Consider the following 20,740-nt stretch of genomic DNA (forward strand, 5'->3'; position numbering starts at 1 on the left):
AAACATAACCTCCTTGGTGGAGCTAATTAGGGCCAAAGAATTATGGTTACCTGTTCCAATACCAAGGATTATTATTAAATTCTCTTCATCCACAAAATCTGAATCTCTACCAAATTAGGTACTTTTATATGTACTCTGAATTCCATCTGTGGTACCAAGTACCAATTCATGTAAAATCAAAAGGTACCATGTTTAGGTACCGAAGCCCATCCTTGCGACTGTGAGGGAGTGGAAGAGTAGGTGATTTTCCATGCTGGACATGAAAACAGCATTGCAAGGTTATATATTAAAGAATAAATATTTTTAATTGAACAAATTATTATTTATTACTACATAAACACACAAAAAAAAAACCCAAATTGGTACCAATACCGATAGCCAGACATCAGTACCGTACCATTTCAAATATGAAAGGTACCTATCTCTACTTTAGGATATGATGGTATTTGTTTCCTGAAACCTAGAGTGCCATTTTGGTTTTGTTTGTTTTGTTTTTTTTAATCTTGATCTCTCACATACCTGAATCTTTCTTGCTCCCCTTCCCTCCGTCTCTGTTCTTCTTTAGCACGGCCTTAAACATGGTAAGAATCTTGGAGTCCTCCCAGTATGGCCCTTGGGACAGGAACAAAAAAAATCCAGTCACTCAGAGTCAAAACAAAGAAACTTAAATGCACTGATCATCAGTCATATAAACCCATGGAAATTATTTATCAACACAGCAGGTCTATTTCAGTTCATAGGAAAGGACAGAGGCCATTTCCTCTATTCACCTGGACAAAGAAATACTCAAACACATGTTTGTTTTTTTTTTCTTTTACTCAGAACCAAACAATACAAAATGTCCTCGAAAACCTAACACAGCAATAGCAAAACAGTGTACATCCGCATTTCATGCTGCTTAGCTGGCACCAGCCTGAGAGTTTTCCCACAGCACTCCCAATCCTGCAGGTCATCAGCGGAGGGGCGTATGGAAAGAATGCTCCAATATTTAAACAGAAAAGTACAAGTTCTGCTATCTTGTTATGCAGGAAAACACTCGGTCAGATGCCCTGAATTCCACATGTAATTGATGCTGTGAGGATGAACCTGGGTGTCTGCAACTGCTTTCCATGCTTGTTGCCAACCTGGTGTGCATTTTGAATCCTCAGAGATAAACGGTATAACATGAACTCAAGGTCCAAGCTGTAGATTCTTCATGTGCTTGTTTACTTTGGAATTATTTATAGTCCTATGTTGTTGGACCTTGGTGAAACCTACATGACTAAACACAGCAGTGTGGGATTTTGGGTTTCAAACCCTCTGAACACATTATAGGTTCTTACAGGGTGAGCTACTGTATTATTAGCAGTAGAGCGATCTCTCCGATGAAGAGAGAAGAATGGTTTCAACCAAATAAGGGTATGCTTACTGCAAACAAAACACACAGTCCTTGCAGAGGCCAGACTTTATATATCTTGGTTTCTGTATGGCTGCTTTTAAGGCAGGCAATCAATCAGCCTCATTTCATCCTTTAAGGTGTCAGAGGAAACACTGTGAAGCAGAGCATCACTGAATCAGTTATGTGAAGTGGAGGTATGGGGGAAATCCCTCATGAGCCTCACACCTTAACACAGCCTTGGCTGGTCCAGAAAATCTTTCAACTTTCAAGGGGTTTCAGATTCAGCCGTAAATCACGTCTACAGATGCAGTTTCAAGGTAGAACATTTGAGCTCTTTCCAAAGCAGACAGAGAAAAATACGAGCAGATGCAATCGACCGTTTCTCTTGAAATAAATACACAAGTCTTGCTTCTTCCGTTGAATAATTAGTTTCATTGGGAGAAAACAAAAACCAAACGTAGGCACACTAACACAATCGGATTAGAAAGATTATGTGCTTTTAGGATGGTGCTGCTTTTTCAAGTAGCGGCTTGTTTCCAAAATGAAAGCTGCTCAAAAGTTAAATGCCTTGGTTTTGCCTGTAAGTCACTTGATCTTGATGATTCATTAGAGTTCTCACTAAACCACAAGGGCTTTAGTGCTGTGTGTTTGATTTTCATGAGACGTTTAAGTGGGTTACTCATTGGTTAAAACAATAAAATGTAAAAAAGTTTATATTATCACTCAAGAACAAATAAGCTCCCCAACAAGTCCCTCCCTCTTTTTCTGTTTTCAAAGAAAATGCATCAACAGCATGAAATATCACGAGGCTAAACCTTACAGCTGCCCATCATTTTCACAGTGTAACTCTTTATGACCCATACACTTTTTTTTCGTCTGCTGGAGTTCAAAACCAATTTCCTGAATCTGTTGTTCTGCCAAGGATGACATTTCTCTCCGAGTGATCCAGCATCAACAGTGTCTCTTTATCATCCGGCCGAGGAGAAAGTCTTCAAAAGCATTCTTTGATCAAGCACAGACATTCAGAGGAAACAAAGCCTAATATCACTCAGGTGCAAATCTTACAGTGTTACACTATTTCATACCATGGTCAACACAGTCAGATGAAAAAACTTTAACGAGGTAGACCTAATGACTTCTACCTAAAGGTATAACCAGAGAAAAAGTCACCATACCACCAGCAATTAATGTTGAAGGCTGCACCGATTGTTTCTGTGGTCAACCTTAAAAAATGGGCCTTTGATTTATGTTGTATGGAAAAACCTGCAAATGAAAATAAGTGACACTTGACAGAGTAGTGCAGGAGAGAGGTGCTGTCTAGACTGCCAAAGAAGAAAAAGATTTAAAAATAATAATAATAAAAAAAAACCTCTCCCTTGGACTTGTTTATACCCTGCAGGTGAGGGCCTCCTTGCTGATAGCTGTGTCCAAAGTAAAAAATAAATAAATTTAAAAAATAACACACTGATCCCTGAATTCATGTTCAAACCAGGATTATATCTCAAACTAAAATCATAAATCCAAAATCTCTAATCCTTGCATGGCTTCCTACCACAACAGGTTACCACCACTATGACAAGAAATTCTTAGACTAAACTACACTGCAAGCTAGACCCGACAGTGCATGTTCTCAGACTGTTGCCAGCATGTCACAGTGCAGTGCTACAACTCTGCTGAGGTCATTTAATGACGCTGACAAGTCACAGTGAGGTGAGATATGGCTTAAAATTCCTCAGAATAAAAGATAAACACAACCACGCCGACACAACTTATACTACACACCCTCTGGTACAGCCCTTTCAAAGAGATAAGTATAAATAATTCTGAATTAGTGTAATGTTATTAAATACAAAAAACTTAAATTGTGAGGAAAACAACCAATCAGATGGCTGTCAGGGAAGTCCTCTAAATAAAACATGGTATTTGTTAAAAATAAGATATAAAACATTAACAATGTATGACTGGTTTGTTATTAATCTCCTTTGATTAAAATACTTATGTTCTAAAGAGAGGTCAGAAGTGCAGAACTGGAACTGAATCCACATAAATCTCAGGAATGCACAGGTGTCTGAGCCCAGCCCATGGGTGCTCGTGTTTCTGACAACAAAAAAATGAGAGGGAGTTTAGTTCCAGGTGTTCCATGTGAAGAAACACAACCCAGAGCTGTTTCCCTCCATGGTGTGATGGAGTTGTGTAGTTCAGTATGACACAGACTAGTTGTCCTGGGTCAGAAGAAGTGCTGTGTGATGTGTGGGAGCTGGCTCATGCTCATCCTCACTGTAACAATAAACATCGCTCAGGTTAACCCGGAGGAAATGAGAAACGCCCTCTCCAAACTCCAAAAGCCAACATGACAAATTCCTTCCATCTCCCCTCCTCCGCCAGTCACCAGACACACACACACAGATACACACACACTTTTAGTGCCAACTGTGAGAATGAGACATTAGCCATTAGATCATCATTTACAGTCATCACTTCTAACCTGAGGAGGTATGACTTCATGTGCCACTTCTATCCAGAGTGAGGACATTTGGCCTGAATACTACCTGGGTAAACGCCCAACACATGGCTGTCTTTTAAAAAGTTACTAATGGGCAAGTGAATAGTTGATCACAAATAAAGGATATTGTAAACAAACCAAGAGAATAGGCGAATACATCTTAGCCAACACAGAGCACGATCATAGTTTAGAAAACCTGTTGCAGCCTAGCAGCAACCTCGGGTGTAAAAATATGAGACAATGAGGAAGTGCTAAAATCTGCTGTTTCTCAGGAGTCCGATTGAGGCTGGCTCCAGAAGAACCAGAAATCGCATGTACACCAAGCCAATAAAAGCAGCCTATTTCACTGCTAATATGGCCGTGATAGCCGATCTGCTTCAAAACTCCATTTCAGAAACAGACGGGTGATGTTTGGGAGACTACGTCCATTATTTATACAGTTTATGGTTGCAGCAGAATCCAGCTACTATACTAGCAGTGTGTCTCAAATTGCATATTCCCATACTGTGTACTCAAAATTTTCAAATTGAGTGTACTAAGCATACTACATACTCACTGGCTTAGTGCCTTAGTCTCAAATCACATACTGCCAAGCGCCATACTTACCGGGAATGACGACATGATGTCGACCTCTTCCTCTTCTACACCTAATTGTGACGGGCTTCCAGCGCATTTCCGCCAAATTTGCCCTCAAATTTTCAAAGCCTTTTCAGTAGTATATTAAACACAGCTAATAACCTGATCAAAATATCAAGATCTTACCATCTTTCATTGTAATTACAATGAATTTTAATCACGCTTTGCTACGCCGTAATCGTCGCCAACAACATCTCCTCCTCCTCTTACTGGCTGAAGATGTCCTGGTATGTATTGTTTATTTGTATTATTACCGTGCTGAGCGAACGGCCACAGCTCTCTTCTGCCATTGCTGCCAGAGGAGGAAATGAGTGCATTGAGTGTCCACAGCTGCATACTCAAAATCCGGGTCGATTTGAGTACATCATCCGGGTACTTTTGCATACTCATTTTTTGCATACTATGCATACTGTTTTTCATTTTGACGCAGTATACTCAAAATTTTGAGCAGGTGTTGGTCTTGGAAGCAGCACTGCCTCTGACATTTGAGCTAACTTCACGTTTTACAAAAAGCCAATGAAGCTATATATTTAAGTGCCAACGTTAATGATAGTGGGTATCACTTACATTTACTCCAGGCTAAGATTTCCTCTAAATTACAAAGTAATACAGCAAGTCCATGCCCTGCAGAGACAAGCCAATTTTCTGCAGGTCCTTGTTTGAACGCATTAAACTGAAAGAGGCATGAGGACGACATGTGTGGATGCTGCCTGAAGGCTCCGGCTGTTCGTTGGAGGTAGATTCCAGAGCAGGGGCACCACAGTTTACTTCAAACACAGCTACGCTTAAGCTGTAGTGAGGATATAATTGTGACCTTTCTGAGAAAGTCTCCTCAGAGAGCGGCCGTGGACTGCATGGTATGCAGCAAGACGGGCATGGAGATTCCTCAGGCCCTCAAAGTCAGGTCCATCCCAGTGCTTTTTAAGCTCTGTTTAGATATCTGCCTCAAAGCACGGGGGCCTTACGAGGGGGCCTCTTAATATTAAAACAGAGTACTGAAAATCCCACAGTGTCTCGCAGGTCTTTGTGGACACACACACTGGCTGAATGGAGCATGCAGACTCATAATAATCACAGCTGCTTTGTGCAAGGCAACCACAGAAAGAGCAGCAGCCCAGGAGAAACAGCAGAGCATTGTTTCATAGTGCTGCCTCTTTGTTTACATCCAGACAAAACAGGCTGGTAATTAAAAGTCCTCAACAGGCTTCAAATCCCCTAAAGCGTTTGAAGAAATAAACACAGCAGACCTTCTGGGTGAATTTGGATTTTTGGGATGCTTCCCTGCTGCATTGTCCACCTGGCGTGTGTCAGCTGTATGACCTTCACATGTCGGCTGTTTGATACAGCTCAAGGCAACAATAAAAAAGTCTCTTGTCGTTGATACAATGTAGAGACAGTTTCCTTTCACGCAGGAGAAATTGGAAACCAAGATGGTTAAGAGGTGCCTCAGGTTATCAACATGTATGTTTTTTTCCAGGTCATTCCTGACTTGATAGAGTTCAAATCCATACAGGCTGTGAGGAAGAAAAGATCCTCACCTGCACAATGCTGGTGTGACATGTGGCTAATGGGGCCAAGCAGCTATACCACAGTCACCTGAGAAGACGCTATATATAGAGCGGAAATAGGATTGTTTGACCCAATTGCCTCAGGCAGGGAAGCCTTTCACATACATTGGCGGTTGAGTTAGAACCTGTTTTGTTCCCTGTTTGGTGGCACACAATAGAGGGGGCACCCTTAAGCTCAGATCAACTCTGCCACTCTTCCAGGGTTGCAGTTATTTTCCACCCAATGATTTCACATCTTGTTTAAACGCTCTGCTAGATTTCTTTCTCCTACATGAGTGATCACACGCAGAATTCCACCAGCTCATCATGGCAACATGGAAATCCTCCCCACTGCCTGACCTTCAGGTTTGTTCATCAAACGGTGTCTAGAAGTGATCGGATATTTTCAGGCCCTCCTGTGAATTCCATAATTATCTGTTCTTTTGTTGTCCGTTCACTGAGTGCAGGAAACGGGCCCCGGCCTGGACGGTGAGTTCAAGTGCTCCACAAACAATGGGAAGTTAGCTAACAAAACTTTGAGGGAGGAAGTGTTGGGAGTAAGTATGGAGGACAGCACAGGCTCTGTGTCGGCCATTGTAAGCAAAGGTTGTTATTCACACTAACATAAGTGGAAGGGAAATAACAAAAGAACAGACATTTTTATGTCATTTGTCTACCGGTTTGGCTCGAGGGCTTTCTGCACTGACCTCCACCCAGCAGCCTGTGAGAAACAGGCCTTCATCTCATGAGGAAAAACAGAAATATCTTATTGGCTCTTGAGTCATAGTTGTTAAATTTAAAACTTTGTCTTTGAAGAGAAATGGAGGCAGTACAGAGGTCAGCTCAGGTGGGCCAATCAAAACTTCCCATCAGCAGCATCAGTATGCAATATAAGGGACTGTTTACACGATAACGGCTTTAGGTTGAAACGCAAAAGTTGTTACGTTTTGGCCTTATGTTTACATTTCAATTTCAGTTGCTTTTTTTCCATTTCTCCAATGCCATAGTCACATCACATGCGCGATGTGACTATTGCGCATGTGACTATTGCGCATGTGCATATTGCGATGGCGATGTTCAAACGATATATTGTGCAGGCCTAATGTAGAACACAGGAAAGATTATGTTTGTCAAGAGTAGTGGTCTCAGGGATTATGCTTTGTGGGTTGTACTTCATGTCTTTGTTGCGTACCTGTGTTTGTACTCATGCATGAAGCATACAGCGTTGAAGCACCCCTCTCCAAAGTGGGCCAAAGCCAATGTATTGTACCAAACCTGAGCAGGGTACACTGCGGTCACACTGGCCAAATGAGCTGGACTTTACTAACATTCCTCGGCACTGTACAGATGGCCAGTGGGACCTCCCCCTCGAAAGCCGAAATGAGGCAAAACAATCAGATCCTATGAAAAAAACTTGCAACATTCTGTTTTTCTCTCATCAGAAGTTGCAAAGCTTGTGCTTAGCATTGCCATTATTCAGTGATAAAAACTCCACCTGGAATTACAGGGATCTTATAAAAGTATCACCTTGGGAGCAGGAACACTTCAAGGAAAACCAAAAACAGGTGCATGGACTGAACCTGTAACCTGTTGTTAAAGAAAAGTTTGTTGAACCACAAGTAGGGCTGAAGAATTAATCGATTTTAAACCGGCATCGCAAAGTAATAGAATGCAATTTTCAAATCGCAAAGGCTGCAATTAGAAAAAAAAACAGTTTTATGTACACAGACCTGGAGGGAATAAGGTAACTTGTACTTGTTCTCCCTTAAAAACCAGCCAAAGTCAAAATGTTGTTTTTTTCTGACAAAAAACCCCGTGAGCTACAAAGATCCATCCAGTAGATCGTAGAGCCATACCTCTTGGTCACTTTTTTCTGTAAGGTTTGTTACTCTTACTGACAACTGGAGGTCAGTAAAATTTCACAGTGTTCCTATTTCTTTTTCAATTAAGAAATGCAAAAATGACTTGTTAAAATGCTAACAGTATCTTTTGTTGGTTAGTCATACTATAACATGACTTAAAACTTGTGTTAAGTGAACAATGCAGAAGATGAACACCCCCCTCCCCCCAAAAAAGTCGTATGCTAAACCGCAATCGCAATATTGGTCTAAAAAAATCGCAATTAGATTATTTTCCAAAATCGTTCAGCCCTAACCACAAGAGTTTGGGACTGCGCTCTGTGGTAAAAAAAATACCCTATCTCTGCTATATGGGTCAGCTGTAAACATTGTCAGCTCATCTGACAGAATGTACGACCTTTCTCGGCTAAATTCTTCCAAATTAAATGATGCAAAAAGACCCTGCTATTCAATTGGATACAGCTCAGATTATTGACCTTTACCTAGCGGGAATTTATACTGTCTCATCACAGACACAGGCAGATTTAAAGCTGCAGCTTGGGGCAAGGCCAGCTCACTCTTTATTGCGGAGGCCTAAACACATGGCTCAGTGTGAAATTAAAAAGGATAACAAGTCTGATCTACTCATTACACTGCCATGGGAAAAGCACTTTCATTTTGGAAAGATTGACTCTCCCTCTGAGCCCACTTGTCCTTGATCTTCTAATATGACTGATGAATAACTCCAGACACAGAACTACATGCTGGCTCAGCACTGACAACAGGAAAACCTTTGTCTTTTTTTATCCCAGCAGTGCTGCTCCAGAAGTGTCAAGGCATGTTTTAGAAGGAGATCATTGCTCTGAGTTTACAGTTACACCCCAGGCTCTGGAAACTGACTAAACCTACACTTAAATGTAGAAATAAAACTGGCAAAACTAAATAAACATCAAACTCTCTGCTTCACACAGATTAAATCATATCACCTACATTAATTCAGCTTGACGGATCAGTGTTGCCTTGATTTATGGATGAGATACTGATGCCCTCAAAGCTTTCATAAACCAGTTTTGCTGCTGTCAAATTACACTGAAGTCTTTTCACAATAATTACACACCACCACCACCACCACCACCCCCCACACCCCCTTTCTGTCATCATCATCAGGCGGCAACAGACCTAACTGCACGCTGAGTAACAACAATCATCTCATCAGAGTTACAGTCATTAACTCCTGCTATCACTGCTGATTAAACCTTATCACTCTATTACCAATTTGCCGAAGCAATCAAGTAAGTGTTAATGAACATCTGGAGTGAGAATAAATAAAACCAGACCACTGTTGCTTACACTCAGTTTGACATTTGCCTCCCAGTGAGCCTGGTATTTGATTACGGGTAAAACATTAACAAGTTGTGTTTAAAGTCTACAGGAAGTTTCTTCTAACACTTTGTGGGTCAGAGGGTCAGGTAGAAACGGATCAACATCTTAGGTCATTTTAAATTGTTAGGTCTGCAGGAAAATAACTGATTTGTGCCCAAGAAGGAAAGACTTTACAAAGTTAGTCAGCGAGGGTTTCTGGTGATGGACATTTAAGGGGGCTGCAGGCCAAAGAGCACTTTGTAGATAAGACGCCTTTATCACTTGTCAAGTGTGACTACAGGTTTATTTTTAGCCTCACTCTATTGCTATACCAAGTGGGCTAATAAAAATGTTAGTGTTTAGAAGCAAAAGTGGAGAATATTAGCCTCCACAACAAAATATTACTTACAATACTCCCTGGTTCTTCTTGAGGTTTCTGCATATTAGGAAGGAAGTTTGTCCTTGCCTCAGTAACTTGCTAAATACTGCAAAGTTCTCTCCTTATGGTGGGTTAAGAAAGGATAAGACTCCTTATCTTGTCTTGAAGTTGTGTCTTTGATAGTTTCACATTAGTATGTTTAGACCCACTGTTTTTTTTGTAAAGTGTCTTGAGAAAATTTGATGTGATTTGCTGCTGTACAGATGATGTAAGTCTAATGCAAGCGGCAACCTCTGGTTTAAAAATGTAAGGCCATGCGGAAGTGCTAAAATCTGCGGTTTCTCGAGTGTTCGCTTGAGGCCAGCTCCAGAAGGGACAAAAACCACATACACACCGAGCCAAGAAAAGCAGTTTTCATAGCAGAAATAAACATGTTTACAGCCTGGTACAAAAACGTCTCCCGTCTGAATAGCTAATTTCTCAAACTGTGCAGGAGTGTATTTTTTTCTAACTCTGCAGTTTAGAAGATATTAAGACTGTTAGCTGTTAGTGCAGGGGCTCAAAGCCCGCCCAATTTCCAATATGGCTCCTGTTGACGATCTGCTTATTGCTTCGCTTCAGAAACAGACAGGTGACGTCATGGAGATTGTGTCCAATCATTACACAGTCTATTGTCTCATGGTGGCACTCTGGTGGCATATTGGTTTATCAGTTCTGAAACAAAATGTGGCAACAGTTCTTATGAAATGCGAGCCTCACATTAATGTCTACACTCCTGGAGATCGCCATACTTCAGAGGAAAGAAACTAAAGCTGCGTTCCCGCCAAGCAGACTCTCTTCGTCCGTTTCTTTGTATCTGGTACGCCGTGCGGACTGGTACACTAAGCGGCAAGCGCCTCGCCAGCTGTGGCTCTGCAGCAGAGGTAGCGCCGTTTTACGACACAATGAGAACTAGAGCCTTATTTAGCAGTGTTTTTGTGTGAAAGTAACGCACTGAAAATTCTCTAAATAAAGCCTGAATGCAGACCGATATCACATTTTTTCGGTGGGAGTCCGTTTATTCGTGTTTTTGGTCAAGTAAAATATGGCCCCGTCTGAGTGCAGAGGAAACCGGCAGAGGAGCAGGGAGGGGGTGTTTGGCGCTCTGGGCTTCTGCTGCACAAAAACACTGCTGTAGGGGTAATTTCTGCCCTAAACCTTGTGATAGGACCCAACTTGTTCCATCCTGTAGTATCACTTTAAGATACTCCTTTAATGTTGTTAAAGAAGAAGTAGTCTTTCTTCATCAATTAGAAAAACACCCAAAGTAACTACATTATCAATGCTTTGCAAGTACCTGCTCACAATCACTGCTTTTTTCAGTCCTGGCAGATCTGTATAAGGCCCCTACATTACTACATCCACCTTCCTTTATCAGTCTCTGGAGCGTTCAGAAAACCTTGACAAAAATGTAAATCAGTAACAGCTGTTACCAGGATGCACTCAAACACACGTGCTTTGGATACACACATGCAAGAAAGAAGAGTGCCTATGTGCAGAGACCTTGACAATACACACACACACAACCATGCTCAACTTGATAATTCATACAACAGAAAGTACCCAGGCTTTGTCATGCTGGATTTAGTATTTAAATTGTATCTATACCAGCGTTATTGATGTCATTTCTGTCCAGCTGTAACTGATATCACATACAGGAGATAGTTCTTTTCTTCTTAATTCACTGTGACATGTCACCAAATGAACTACATGAAGTTTTTACTTCCAAATTCCTTCCAGAGTCTACACTCTTGGCTTTTAAAGAACTCAATAAATCTGAAAAAGAACAGGAGCTCAGTTTCTTAGAGACCCTGCAGAGAGTTATGGGACATTACACTGGTTTTAATATTTGTGGTCAGGCTTGATTTGTGGTATCAAGTGTCCTGGATTCCCAATTCCAAACAATCCCACACTACACTATTCAGGATTTGTTAGAGAGCCATCTTTGCCAGCAGCAAGCAAACTAAGGCCCAGAGTCCAACAAAATCCTTAAAAATATGTCCTTCCGATTGGAACGATGTGCTTCACCCATGAGTTGCCCCTTTCAAAAGTACAAAATCATCAACTTCATCATCAACAACTGAGAGTGTGCTGTCTGTCAGGTCACTGGCTCTAATAACTTTCCCTCCTCAGCCATAACAATGTGACTCCGGTGCCAGCATCTGTTACTGGCCAACTGGCTGGGGACCATGGGAACGAAGCTCTGCAGAGACTGGGAGGCAGACCCTTGTGGCTCTTTCAATAAGACGAGTACTCTGTAGTGCAAACATCTCATAACCCTGCAGTTGGTAGACAATCGGGGTAGCTCTAACCTTGGCAGCGAGGCATGCAAATCCACGGTAATAGTTCCATAATGAGCGTAAAATTGCCTGAAATTATGTTTGAAAGTTATTACCGACTGTCTCTAAGTTTACTTGCAGACAGAATGAGTGTCAGCAGCAGATCCAGTTCCACCTGTTGAGTTTAAAATGGATAAGCGAACATTGTATGAACAGTGGAATTGCCCTTGGAGCTACATTAAGACAAGCCCCTTGACACAGCAAACAGAAAATATTGTGGCAGATTATGTCAGAGTGAAGCGCCAAGGGGTTATGAGCTTAGCAAGACTTCAAAAACCTGAACAGAGAGTCCACCAGATCGATGACTTCATGTTCGCAGAGTGATCAAAGCTGCATCCTGACATTTACAAGTGATTTCTCAGAAGGAGAAAATGAGGCTCTGATTCTCAAACACCTGGCAGAGTTACAGGGGGAATCCTACATTGGAAATGTGCTTAAAACAGCAAAAGACAAATAAAGGCAGTGGTCAAACATCAGTGAGTCAATCCCAGTGGGCAGATGAGATTACAATTCTACTTTAGCCTTAAGCCTACAACTATAAATGGGCTGGGTTCTGGTTTGGAAAACCACCGAATCCAATCACAAAACTACAGAGTAGCATTAGCATCAAACAAGACCACACAGCTACAAGAAGAGTTATGAACTTTCTTGGATGACATCTGCATCATGCAGTCAGGAGGATATCACTTTACAACAGTTATTCAGTTACTTATCATTAAAATCTACCTCAGAAATAGTCACAGCTACTGTAATAAGTATTTAAGCCTACATAATAAAGCAGTGCTGTCATAGCTTATTAAACTTAGTTTAAAGACTAAGAAACTAGAATACACTTCACATTGATACAAAGCCTACTTTTGATAGCTATTTCATTCAGTTTTCTCACTTTGTACAGACGAAACTGTTAAAAATGTGTCAGCATGTAAAGAAAAAAGCCGGTTTTTGCGTTTGGCTCTTTATTAACACAACTATTAGCATGTATAACAACAACATACCTTTATAAATCTAATTTTATCAAAGTTTAAACTCAGAACAGAACTGAAACAAACCCTATAGACTTTTTTTAAAATACTTTGACTCGGGTTAGTGTGACATTTTGTTACATTAACCTTTAGTCTAACGGGAAAGTAGCACACCTGTAACCGCTGATTAAACTGTACATTAGCTAGTTTAACCTGCACGTGAGCTTGTTGCCATGACAAAGACCACCGTAAGTAAAGGTTTCTAGTTCACAAGAGGAGACAGAGAACATAACTTCAACGAAGAAGTTGAAAAGTAAACTTTGAGATAAGACACACTGCTGTCAGTCCCGTTGGTTTTGACGGCTGCTCAATGGGCATGTCCCGACATTCCTCCTCACAAACTGCCACCAAACTCCGGAGCGAAATTCCTCTACTTTACTAACCGCTGAACCGGCGCATCCAGGTTAACTACATCGACACAAACAGCATGAGCGTATTCCAAAAGTCTTACCTGCTAAATGTCATGGATATAAAGTACCAAGAAAAGTTTTCCCAGTCCTCCTCCAGCAGCTATCCCCAACACAAACTCCACTTGATCCACCAAGGTAGCCTACGGGACGCCGGGCTCCTCCTTCTCCTCCTCCACGCATGAGGTCATCTGGAGGGAGGCTCACCAACACAGGGAAGGGAACCAAAACAGGCAACCCCCCTCCGTTCCCTACCCCTCCTCTCCTTCTCCTCTTCCTCATGTTTCTGTGCATGCTTCACGGTCGTGATTTGATAAAAGAGATGCAAAAATAACCATAAATGAGAGATTGTTACATCGTTAAGGTTTCCAGTGGTTTATTATCCCACCAGCTGTTCAATGATTAATTCTGCAGGTTGACCTAGTTGGAACAGGGCTTTCAAGGAATTTCCTGACAAGAAAAATGTAATCTAACTACTAAGTATTGAACACCCACTTAGATAAGTCGACTGCTAAAGATTTTAAATGTGTTCATTTATTTATTCTTTAGTGCCATACATAGTTTTGTCTCTTAAAAGTGACTAAAATTAATCTACAAATTGAGGCACCAAAGATTTTTTATCTGCATGCCATAATAAAGGTTTACGCCCTCTGTCAAATATAAAATAACATTTCAAACTCTGACTTTTTCAATATTCCAGCATAGTTCCATCGAAAACAATGCAACTTGGTTGATGAAGTAACTTTAAATTACTAAATTCAAATGGAATTGGGGATTTCTTGAAAGCAAAGGTAAGGTAACCAAATATGCAGAGTATTTCAGAGGTGAAATGTTTGGGTACAATGGTTTATTTATCAAGTCATACTTTCAAATATTTGTACTTGTAGCTTGAAAATTTTCAATCTTTTATATGTTTTCTATTAAAATTAAACTAAATATATATGTTTAAATGTATATAGTTTTCCACTTTATGAACAAAATAACTTGTATGTAACTTTTCTCACTCTTATTTGTCTTTTATTGTCTGAATAAACAGAAGATGAATTAATCAGTGTTGGAAAAAATCCTAAACGACATCCTACAAGAAAATTTTCTCCAACTCGTACTCCATGTACCAACCTTACGTCCAAAATTATTTGCTGTCCTGCAGCACAAGATTTAAGACAAAGGCGCTCATAAAACCTGATGTATGGCTGCATTAAACTATCCAAGGGTAGATAAAAACATGGCCACCTGGACTGTCTGCAACATTAAAATGCTGCTTTGCATTAAAGATTTACTACTCAGAATTGGGCTCATCTGTATGAGGATTTTTTTTCTGCTGTTCTGCAAAGTGATGCCTTTAAATATGTAGCCTGCCAACAGATGTTTGTGCATTGGTTTGGGATGGGTTATTTTTGTTGTTACTATTTTTATTTTCTGAAAATTTTAAGCATGTTTTGGATGTTATGTACCTCTTTTACTCTTCTTAGTCCATTGTAGGCACTGAACAACAGCTTTAAAGAATAACTAATTTTAACAGCTTCATTTAATTATTAATTTTACATTACAGTATTTAATCATACTGTAATCATGACCATGTAAGCATAAAATGTGCAAAATAAAGCTTTGGCTGCTTTGAATCATTGAAATTAAATACTTGCTTTGCAGCTATCAGATTGGTCCTGGGTGATACACAACACACTTTAGCCTATAGTGACATCAAGAGGTAACAAAGTGTAATGCATACAGTGAAAGATATTAGCGAAGACATGTTGAACTGCAGGATGGAAAACACATTGTTAATTTTAAGTGCTTTATATTGCTCTTTGTAAGTCTGCAGTATGAAAAGTAGTCATCACACAGCCAAACTCCTAACTTTAAGATTTATATTTTAGCTCTGCAAACCACACCTCAGTCTTTCCACTCCTCTGTGTGAAGCAGTGTGGTGTGGTACAGTCAGCGTGCAGTGTTTTCTCAGCAGTGTGGTGGGCGTCACGGGGTCGGCGAGGCTCCTCAGATGGCCGGGAAACAGACAGACACTGGCAGGGAAAAGCACCCCGTCTGCAAGTCAGAAGACCACCAACTGCTTCCCCTCCTCAAGCAGAGCAGCAGAGGTCCCTAAACATCACATGCAGATGGTATCAAAGGCATGTGTGAACAGCATGAGCAGTACAGAGAATTTAGGGTCGGGGCATTGTGTTTACAAGGCTATCATCAAGTACTTTGTTGGTGAAGGAAAGAGCAGTTATTGTTTGTGGACTCTCTGATGCAAACAGACGAGCATGAACACACAGCCACAGGGACAAACACTTAGATTTCCAGGATTTACCTCTTCGGGGCTGAGGGATGGATAACAATTGTTTGTTTAAGGATGAGCTAAGAGGAGGGGCCCAGAAATCTGATTTGACCCTCCTAGTGCCATCCCAAAAGCAAAAGCTTCACCTATGATTGGTTGTTTGCAAATGCTAAAATCAGACATTTGTACTTTGTTGCAAGGCTGTTTTTTTCATGTATACAATTTATTATTATTATTATTATTATTATTATTATTATTATTATTATTATTATTATTATTATTATTATTATTATTATTATTGTTATTAATCTTCACTCTTTGAATTTAGACATACATCTTTTTAAGTCCTTCATAGATCTGTGAATGGGCCAGGGGTGGAGTTATGGGTGGGCCCAAAGGTCCCAGGCCCACCCTGAACTTTTCTGATAATTTTTATATTTTTAAATCAATTTGAAAAGAGCGTGGTAAAGTAAAATTTTTGTCCCTTCATGTTTGTTTTATTAACGTTAGATGCTTTGTCTTTGCAAAATGAGCCATTTTACAAAATGAGTATTTTAGGCTGCTGGGGAAAAAAAAAGTCATGAAACGTTCAGCTTCATATGAGCGGGATCAGAACATTAGTTTGGGAAAGATTGTCGATTTTTAGTTATTTTATTTTATTTGACGTGTTTAATGTCCTGGCTCTTACAGCTCACAACGCAGAAATGCAAATTAAAGGTGAAAACAGCAACCAAATCTGCTTAAAAACCACACAAAGTAATATTTGTACACTGTCAGTCATTTTTATTAACTAAATTAATGATCTACAAGCTTTTGTAACTTAAAGCCCAGCCAAAACTTGTCTGGCACTACCCAGAACTGAAATCATGGCTCTGTCCCTGCATGGGGCTGAAAGATTTGTAATTGGTAGGTTTAAGTAGTTCGGATAGGAAGACAGAAAGAAATGAAGAAATAAGTCAAGGAGAGGAGAGCTAAGAAAGCAGAGGAGAAAGGTGACTGTAGATGGGAAAGATGGGAATCTGTGTTCTGCAAAAAGAGCTGCTTCGCTGAACTCAGAGGGCAGAACATCGAAGGATGAAGGGAAAGGAGAAGGGAACAGTCAGGACAGCATTTATGAAGAGCTTTTGAGTTTGTTGGAGGACTGTTTACTCAGGAAAGGGAAGGAGACTCAGAGCTTAAAAGGAAGAGGTAGAGGTGAATTTAAAGGAGTCACACTCAGGAAAATTGAGACATAGGTCTTCCTCCTGACATACCAAGGAGTAGAGGCCGTAGTAAGGCGGGCGAAGGATTCTTCAGCCCCAGGGCTAAAGGGAGGACCATACCAGGTTCAAGATGTGTCTGCTACAGAAAATAACTTCTGAAGCTATACATTGTAACAATAAGGTTTTGTCTGTGTAGCTCTGATGTTTAAGTTCAGCACAATGGAGATCTTAATTTTTGCAATGCACAATCTAAAAATAAAACAGACCAAACGTTAACCTTCCAAAACACAAGATTAATGCTGTTGCTTTTGCATCTCTATTTGCTAGGTAAATAATCCAGAAGAAAAATAAGGCCCTGTCCATCTGTTCACATTAGATTGGACATTTGCAGTCTGCAACTACAACGGGTTAGGTCCACTTTGAATGGATCTACTGATATGTTTATAAGCACTGGCAGCCATCCATCTCACAAGTCAAGAAGTGCATATTGGATCCAACAGTTTGAGGACAAAGTCTCAAAATAAAGTGTACAAGTGGGATCGAAATAAAAGTTTAAAAGTTTCTGATACTAAAATTAAAAGCAATAAACTTTCCCCACAAGTTTATGAGCAGATGAAGGTGCTAACATTGTTATGTGAAGGACAAACATGATTGAATATGGTTTGGAGTTTTCTTTTGTGCACACTTAACGTGACAGGAAGCTGAAAGTTAGCACACTGAGGAATGTGGAGTATGAAGCAGCTGTTTATAACCCACTTGGCCCTTCGTCTCTCTTTCCCACCTCATTTACAATCCACCTCAGGCTTAAATTCCCAAGAAATTATTACAACCCAGATATTCCTGATCTGTCTGTGGACAATAATCAGTCATACAAGATATGTGTTAAGTTTTGGGGGGATATGACTTAGCATGATGAGGCACCCAGGTGTGTTTGGTGTGAGCAAGTACTGACAGGAACATCGATACTGTCCCACATCAACAAACCTCTGGGTGGCTTCGCTGTGGAAGAGCCTCCCACAGGTGTCAGGTATAGTATGGTCATTAAACAAAAAAAAAGAGATCTTGTAACCTTAGATCACCTTCGTGAATGTGCAAATTTTCCCAACAGCTACATGCTGTTTGAATAACTTACCCTCAAGCAGAGTCGTGCAATTCTGTTGAGTGGCACGACCTGGGAAGACTTAATGGGAAATTCCCATAAGCTGTACATGTCAGTCAGTTTTCACTCAGGCTTAGTAAGAATCATGTTATCAGGGGTCATGCTAAAAAACCTTGAGCTTTTTAAAGTAGAAGCTAAATAGTTTAAGGATAACATGTAAATGCAAATAAATTCTTAAAATGTAACAAATACATTGCGTTTTATGACTTCACAACTTTCAGTTTAAGCAGCCTAAAATGCTCTAAAGTCAATAAGCAGCTAAGTATTGCCATCTGGTGGTCAGTTTGCTGTATTGCAGAAGAGTCTGAGAAATAAAGAGATCCACATTCAAGTGATATCATGCAATATATTTTTTTTATTAAATCTAAGTGCCAAGCATAGTAAAGTTTCCACTGGAAAAAAACTGTCTCAAAAACATGACCTTACAACCTCCCACCCCTCACCGTAAACATACCCAGAATCCATCTGTTTTTCATCAGCTGGTAAACACAACTACAACACTTTTCTTACAACACTAGAAAAGGAGAGTTAAATGCTGGTTTATAGAAATCCCACATAGAAGCACAGCCTGAACAAAAAGCCTGTTCTCTCTTTTTTTTCCTAGAAAGTAAATACAGAGTTTGATGAAAGCTTCTTCTCCGTCAACACTGACACTTCACAGACAACCTCTCAGCCCCCCTCCCCCTGTGTCCAACTCTTCATGTTTGTCTTTCACAGTTGACTTAACAGAATTCCCTCTGGGGTTTTTTTTTTTCTTCAACATGTGTTGTTCACTGCTTCCTCGGCTGCTGGATGAAAAAGGTTCGGGGCAGGTGGGGCTTCTCCACCGCGGGCCGCACTTTGCTGTGCCTCACGCTCACTGGCGTCTCCGGGAAGTCATGGCTCAGCTGAAAAACAACAGGAAGAACTATCATTACCCAGAAGGCACAGCGGCACAAGAAGTGACTTCTTAAACTGGAGAAATTTTGTTTACCTTGTCAAGAGTTCCTGACAGGAGGATGCTGACTTGTTGCATCCTGTTGGAGGTGGCCATGGACTTGCTGCAAGATCACAGGAGTGAGACTCAACTTTAAAACTCATATTTTACAGCTGAACTGAGCATTTTCTGTCTGATGAGGAAGACCTACCTCACTTTATCAGACCTCTTGGAGTCTTTATCTGAGGACCCATGGGTGCCACTTTCATCCAAGCTTTTTTTGACCAGTCGTTTACCTCCAGCCTTCACTGTGGAGGCAGAAAAGAAGATGTTTCTTTAAAATTCAGCAGGAATGAGAAGCTTCATTTAGCAGAATTTGAAGTAATGCATGTGACCCTGCACTGTAAACACAGTAAAAGTGACTCTATGTTGTACAAAAACAAAGCAACAAAGCTTCTGAAACTTCCCCCACAGATGGTTTAAGTATCATTGTTTTGGTCATCAATAACTAGAGTTGAAGTCTAGGGGTTGGCCTACATTCCCCAGTCCTCTCAGTCTGGTCATAACAAGATGTTACATAAAGAGGCAAGTAGAAAAATATTTTTTCAACTAAAAAATAAATCTTTTATGTGACCCATCCATTTTCAAAAAAAATAAAAACAAGTATAAAAATAATGTTTTAACAGCCTTCTTACGCACACGTCTTGTACACATTCATACCAAAACCTGAGAATTATGGTCACAAAACTAGACTTGGCTTATTATAAAGGATCACAAGTGAAAAAGATTGAAAGCATGTGCTTCTGTATCTTTTCGACACTACAAAGTATACATGTTTTTTTTTATATACTTAAACCACTTTCAGAAACGCTTCAATGCTCATTGAATAAAACTCAACAAAACCACGCATAAAGCGCATATAGAACATAACGGTCTACTAAAGAGCCCCTAAGAACAGTTTGTTCCACCAGCAGGATGTTGCATGCATTAAAATCTGCCAACATGCGGATTTATTCTGTGAGAACACTGTGTTACTTTCACGCAGGGCCTGCCCAAGAAGAAGGCGTGTTAGTGAAACGCGACTGCAAAGGCTTTACGCGAGGGATGCAGTTTGTGCTACAACACAAATCAACGATTAACAAATAAAAAAAACACCCTGCACAGCGACCAAAATGTAGTAACTTGCACGTTTTGCGGTCAAGAAAGCAGGTAAAACACTGATGTTGACTTTGTGTGTGTGCACGGCTCGGTGCATGCGTCGTGCGGTGCAAAACAACATCGCTTTGTCTGAATGTGGAGAAAAAAATCCGAAGAAGTGATAGTTAGAGCAAAAACAACGGTTTACCTGCAGGAGGGTGTCCAGCCTTCAGCAAAGGAGTGTCCCTCGCTCCAGATTTGGACAGTTGCTGCACCATTTTTCAAAGTTTCCGAAGAATAGCAAAGAAAACACAAAACTCTTAACAACACCCACCTCGATGTTTTTATGCTCAAAAAGAGATGACGTAGAGCTGCGTGTCGACGGGAGGCTCACAGACACGCCCCCTTTTTTCAGTCTTTACTCATTTCAAGCTTTGATTGTAAGATCTGAATACTGCAACAGCGACACAGTGTCATTTAATGGTTATTTAATGCATAGCGTTTATATTTGTGCATAAAAGCTTATAATGCGGCAATCTGCACATATCTAATCAAGCATGGGGGACTGTGATTTCACACAAGGTCAACACCCACTCTG

The 20,740-nt window shown here is 40.5% G+C and overlaps 2 protein-coding genes across 5 annotated transcripts in view; both read right to left on the bottom strand.

Annotated features, from left to right (window-relative positions):
- LOC141808006 (protein TANC1-like) overlaps positions 1-13,630 on the bottom strand; it is a 118,827-nt gene extending 105,197 nt beyond the window's left edge. For all 3 annotated transcript variants that reach the window (XM_074694282.1, XM_074694283.1, XM_074694281.1), the window contains exons 1-2: positions 13,495-13,630; positions 520-612 (exon numbers count right to left, since the gene is read on the bottom strand). In XM_074694282.1, coding sequence (XP_074550383.1) covers positions 520-580 — 61 coding nt within the window. In that variant the 5' untranslated portion in view covers positions 581-612; positions 13,495-13,630. The remainder of the gene's footprint in view (positions 1-519; positions 613-13,494) is intronic.
- Positions 13,631-18,424: 4,794 nt separating this feature from the next.
- On the bottom strand, positions 18,425-20,509 carry dap1b (death associated protein 1b). 2 transcript variants are annotated; one of them, XM_074695087.1, is made up of 4 exons: positions 20,351-20,509; positions 19,217-19,313; positions 19,063-19,129; positions 18,425-18,976 (listed from the first exon to the last, which is right to left on the bottom strand). In XM_074695087.1, exons 1-4 carry the CDS (start codon positions 20,418-20,420, stop codon positions 18,860-18,862), a joined length of 351 nt encoding a protein of 116 aa, XP_074551188.1. In that variant the 5' UTR covers positions 20,421-20,509; the 3' UTR covers positions 18,425-18,859. The 2 variants fall into 2 exon arrangements, with proteins under 2 accessions (XP_074551188.1, XP_074551189.1); XM_074695088.1 differs by having other exon boundaries at positions 19,063-19,124; positions 19,215-19,313.
- Between the last annotated feature and the right edge of the window lie 231 nt (positions 20,510-20,740).

This window comes from Halichoeres trimaculatus, unplaced genomic scaffold (genome assembly GCF_033239565.1).
Source record: "Halichoeres trimaculatus isolate MK-OKI-2021-1 unplaced genomic scaffold, fHalTri1.1 fHalTri1_scaffold_19, whole genome shotgun sequence".
Taxonomy (NCBI): domain Eukaryota; kingdom Metazoa; phylum Chordata; class Actinopteri; order Labriformes; family Labridae; genus Halichoeres; species Halichoeres trimaculatus.

Excerpts from the sequence above, each read along its gene's own strand:
- dap1b (XM_074695087.1), bottom strand. The coding sequence starts at position 20,420 with ATGGTGCAGCAACTGTCCAAATCTGGAGCGAGGGACACTCCTTTGCTG. Across the intron at positions 19,314-20,350 it reads GGCTGGACACCCTCCTGCAG|TGAAGGCTGGAGGTAAACGA; the intron begins GTAAACCGTTGT and ends CTGCCTCCACAG. Across the intron at positions 18,977-19,062 it reads TGTCAGGAACTCTTGACAAG|CTGAGCCATGACTTCCCGGA; the intron begins GTAAACAAAATT and ends GTTGTTTTTCAG.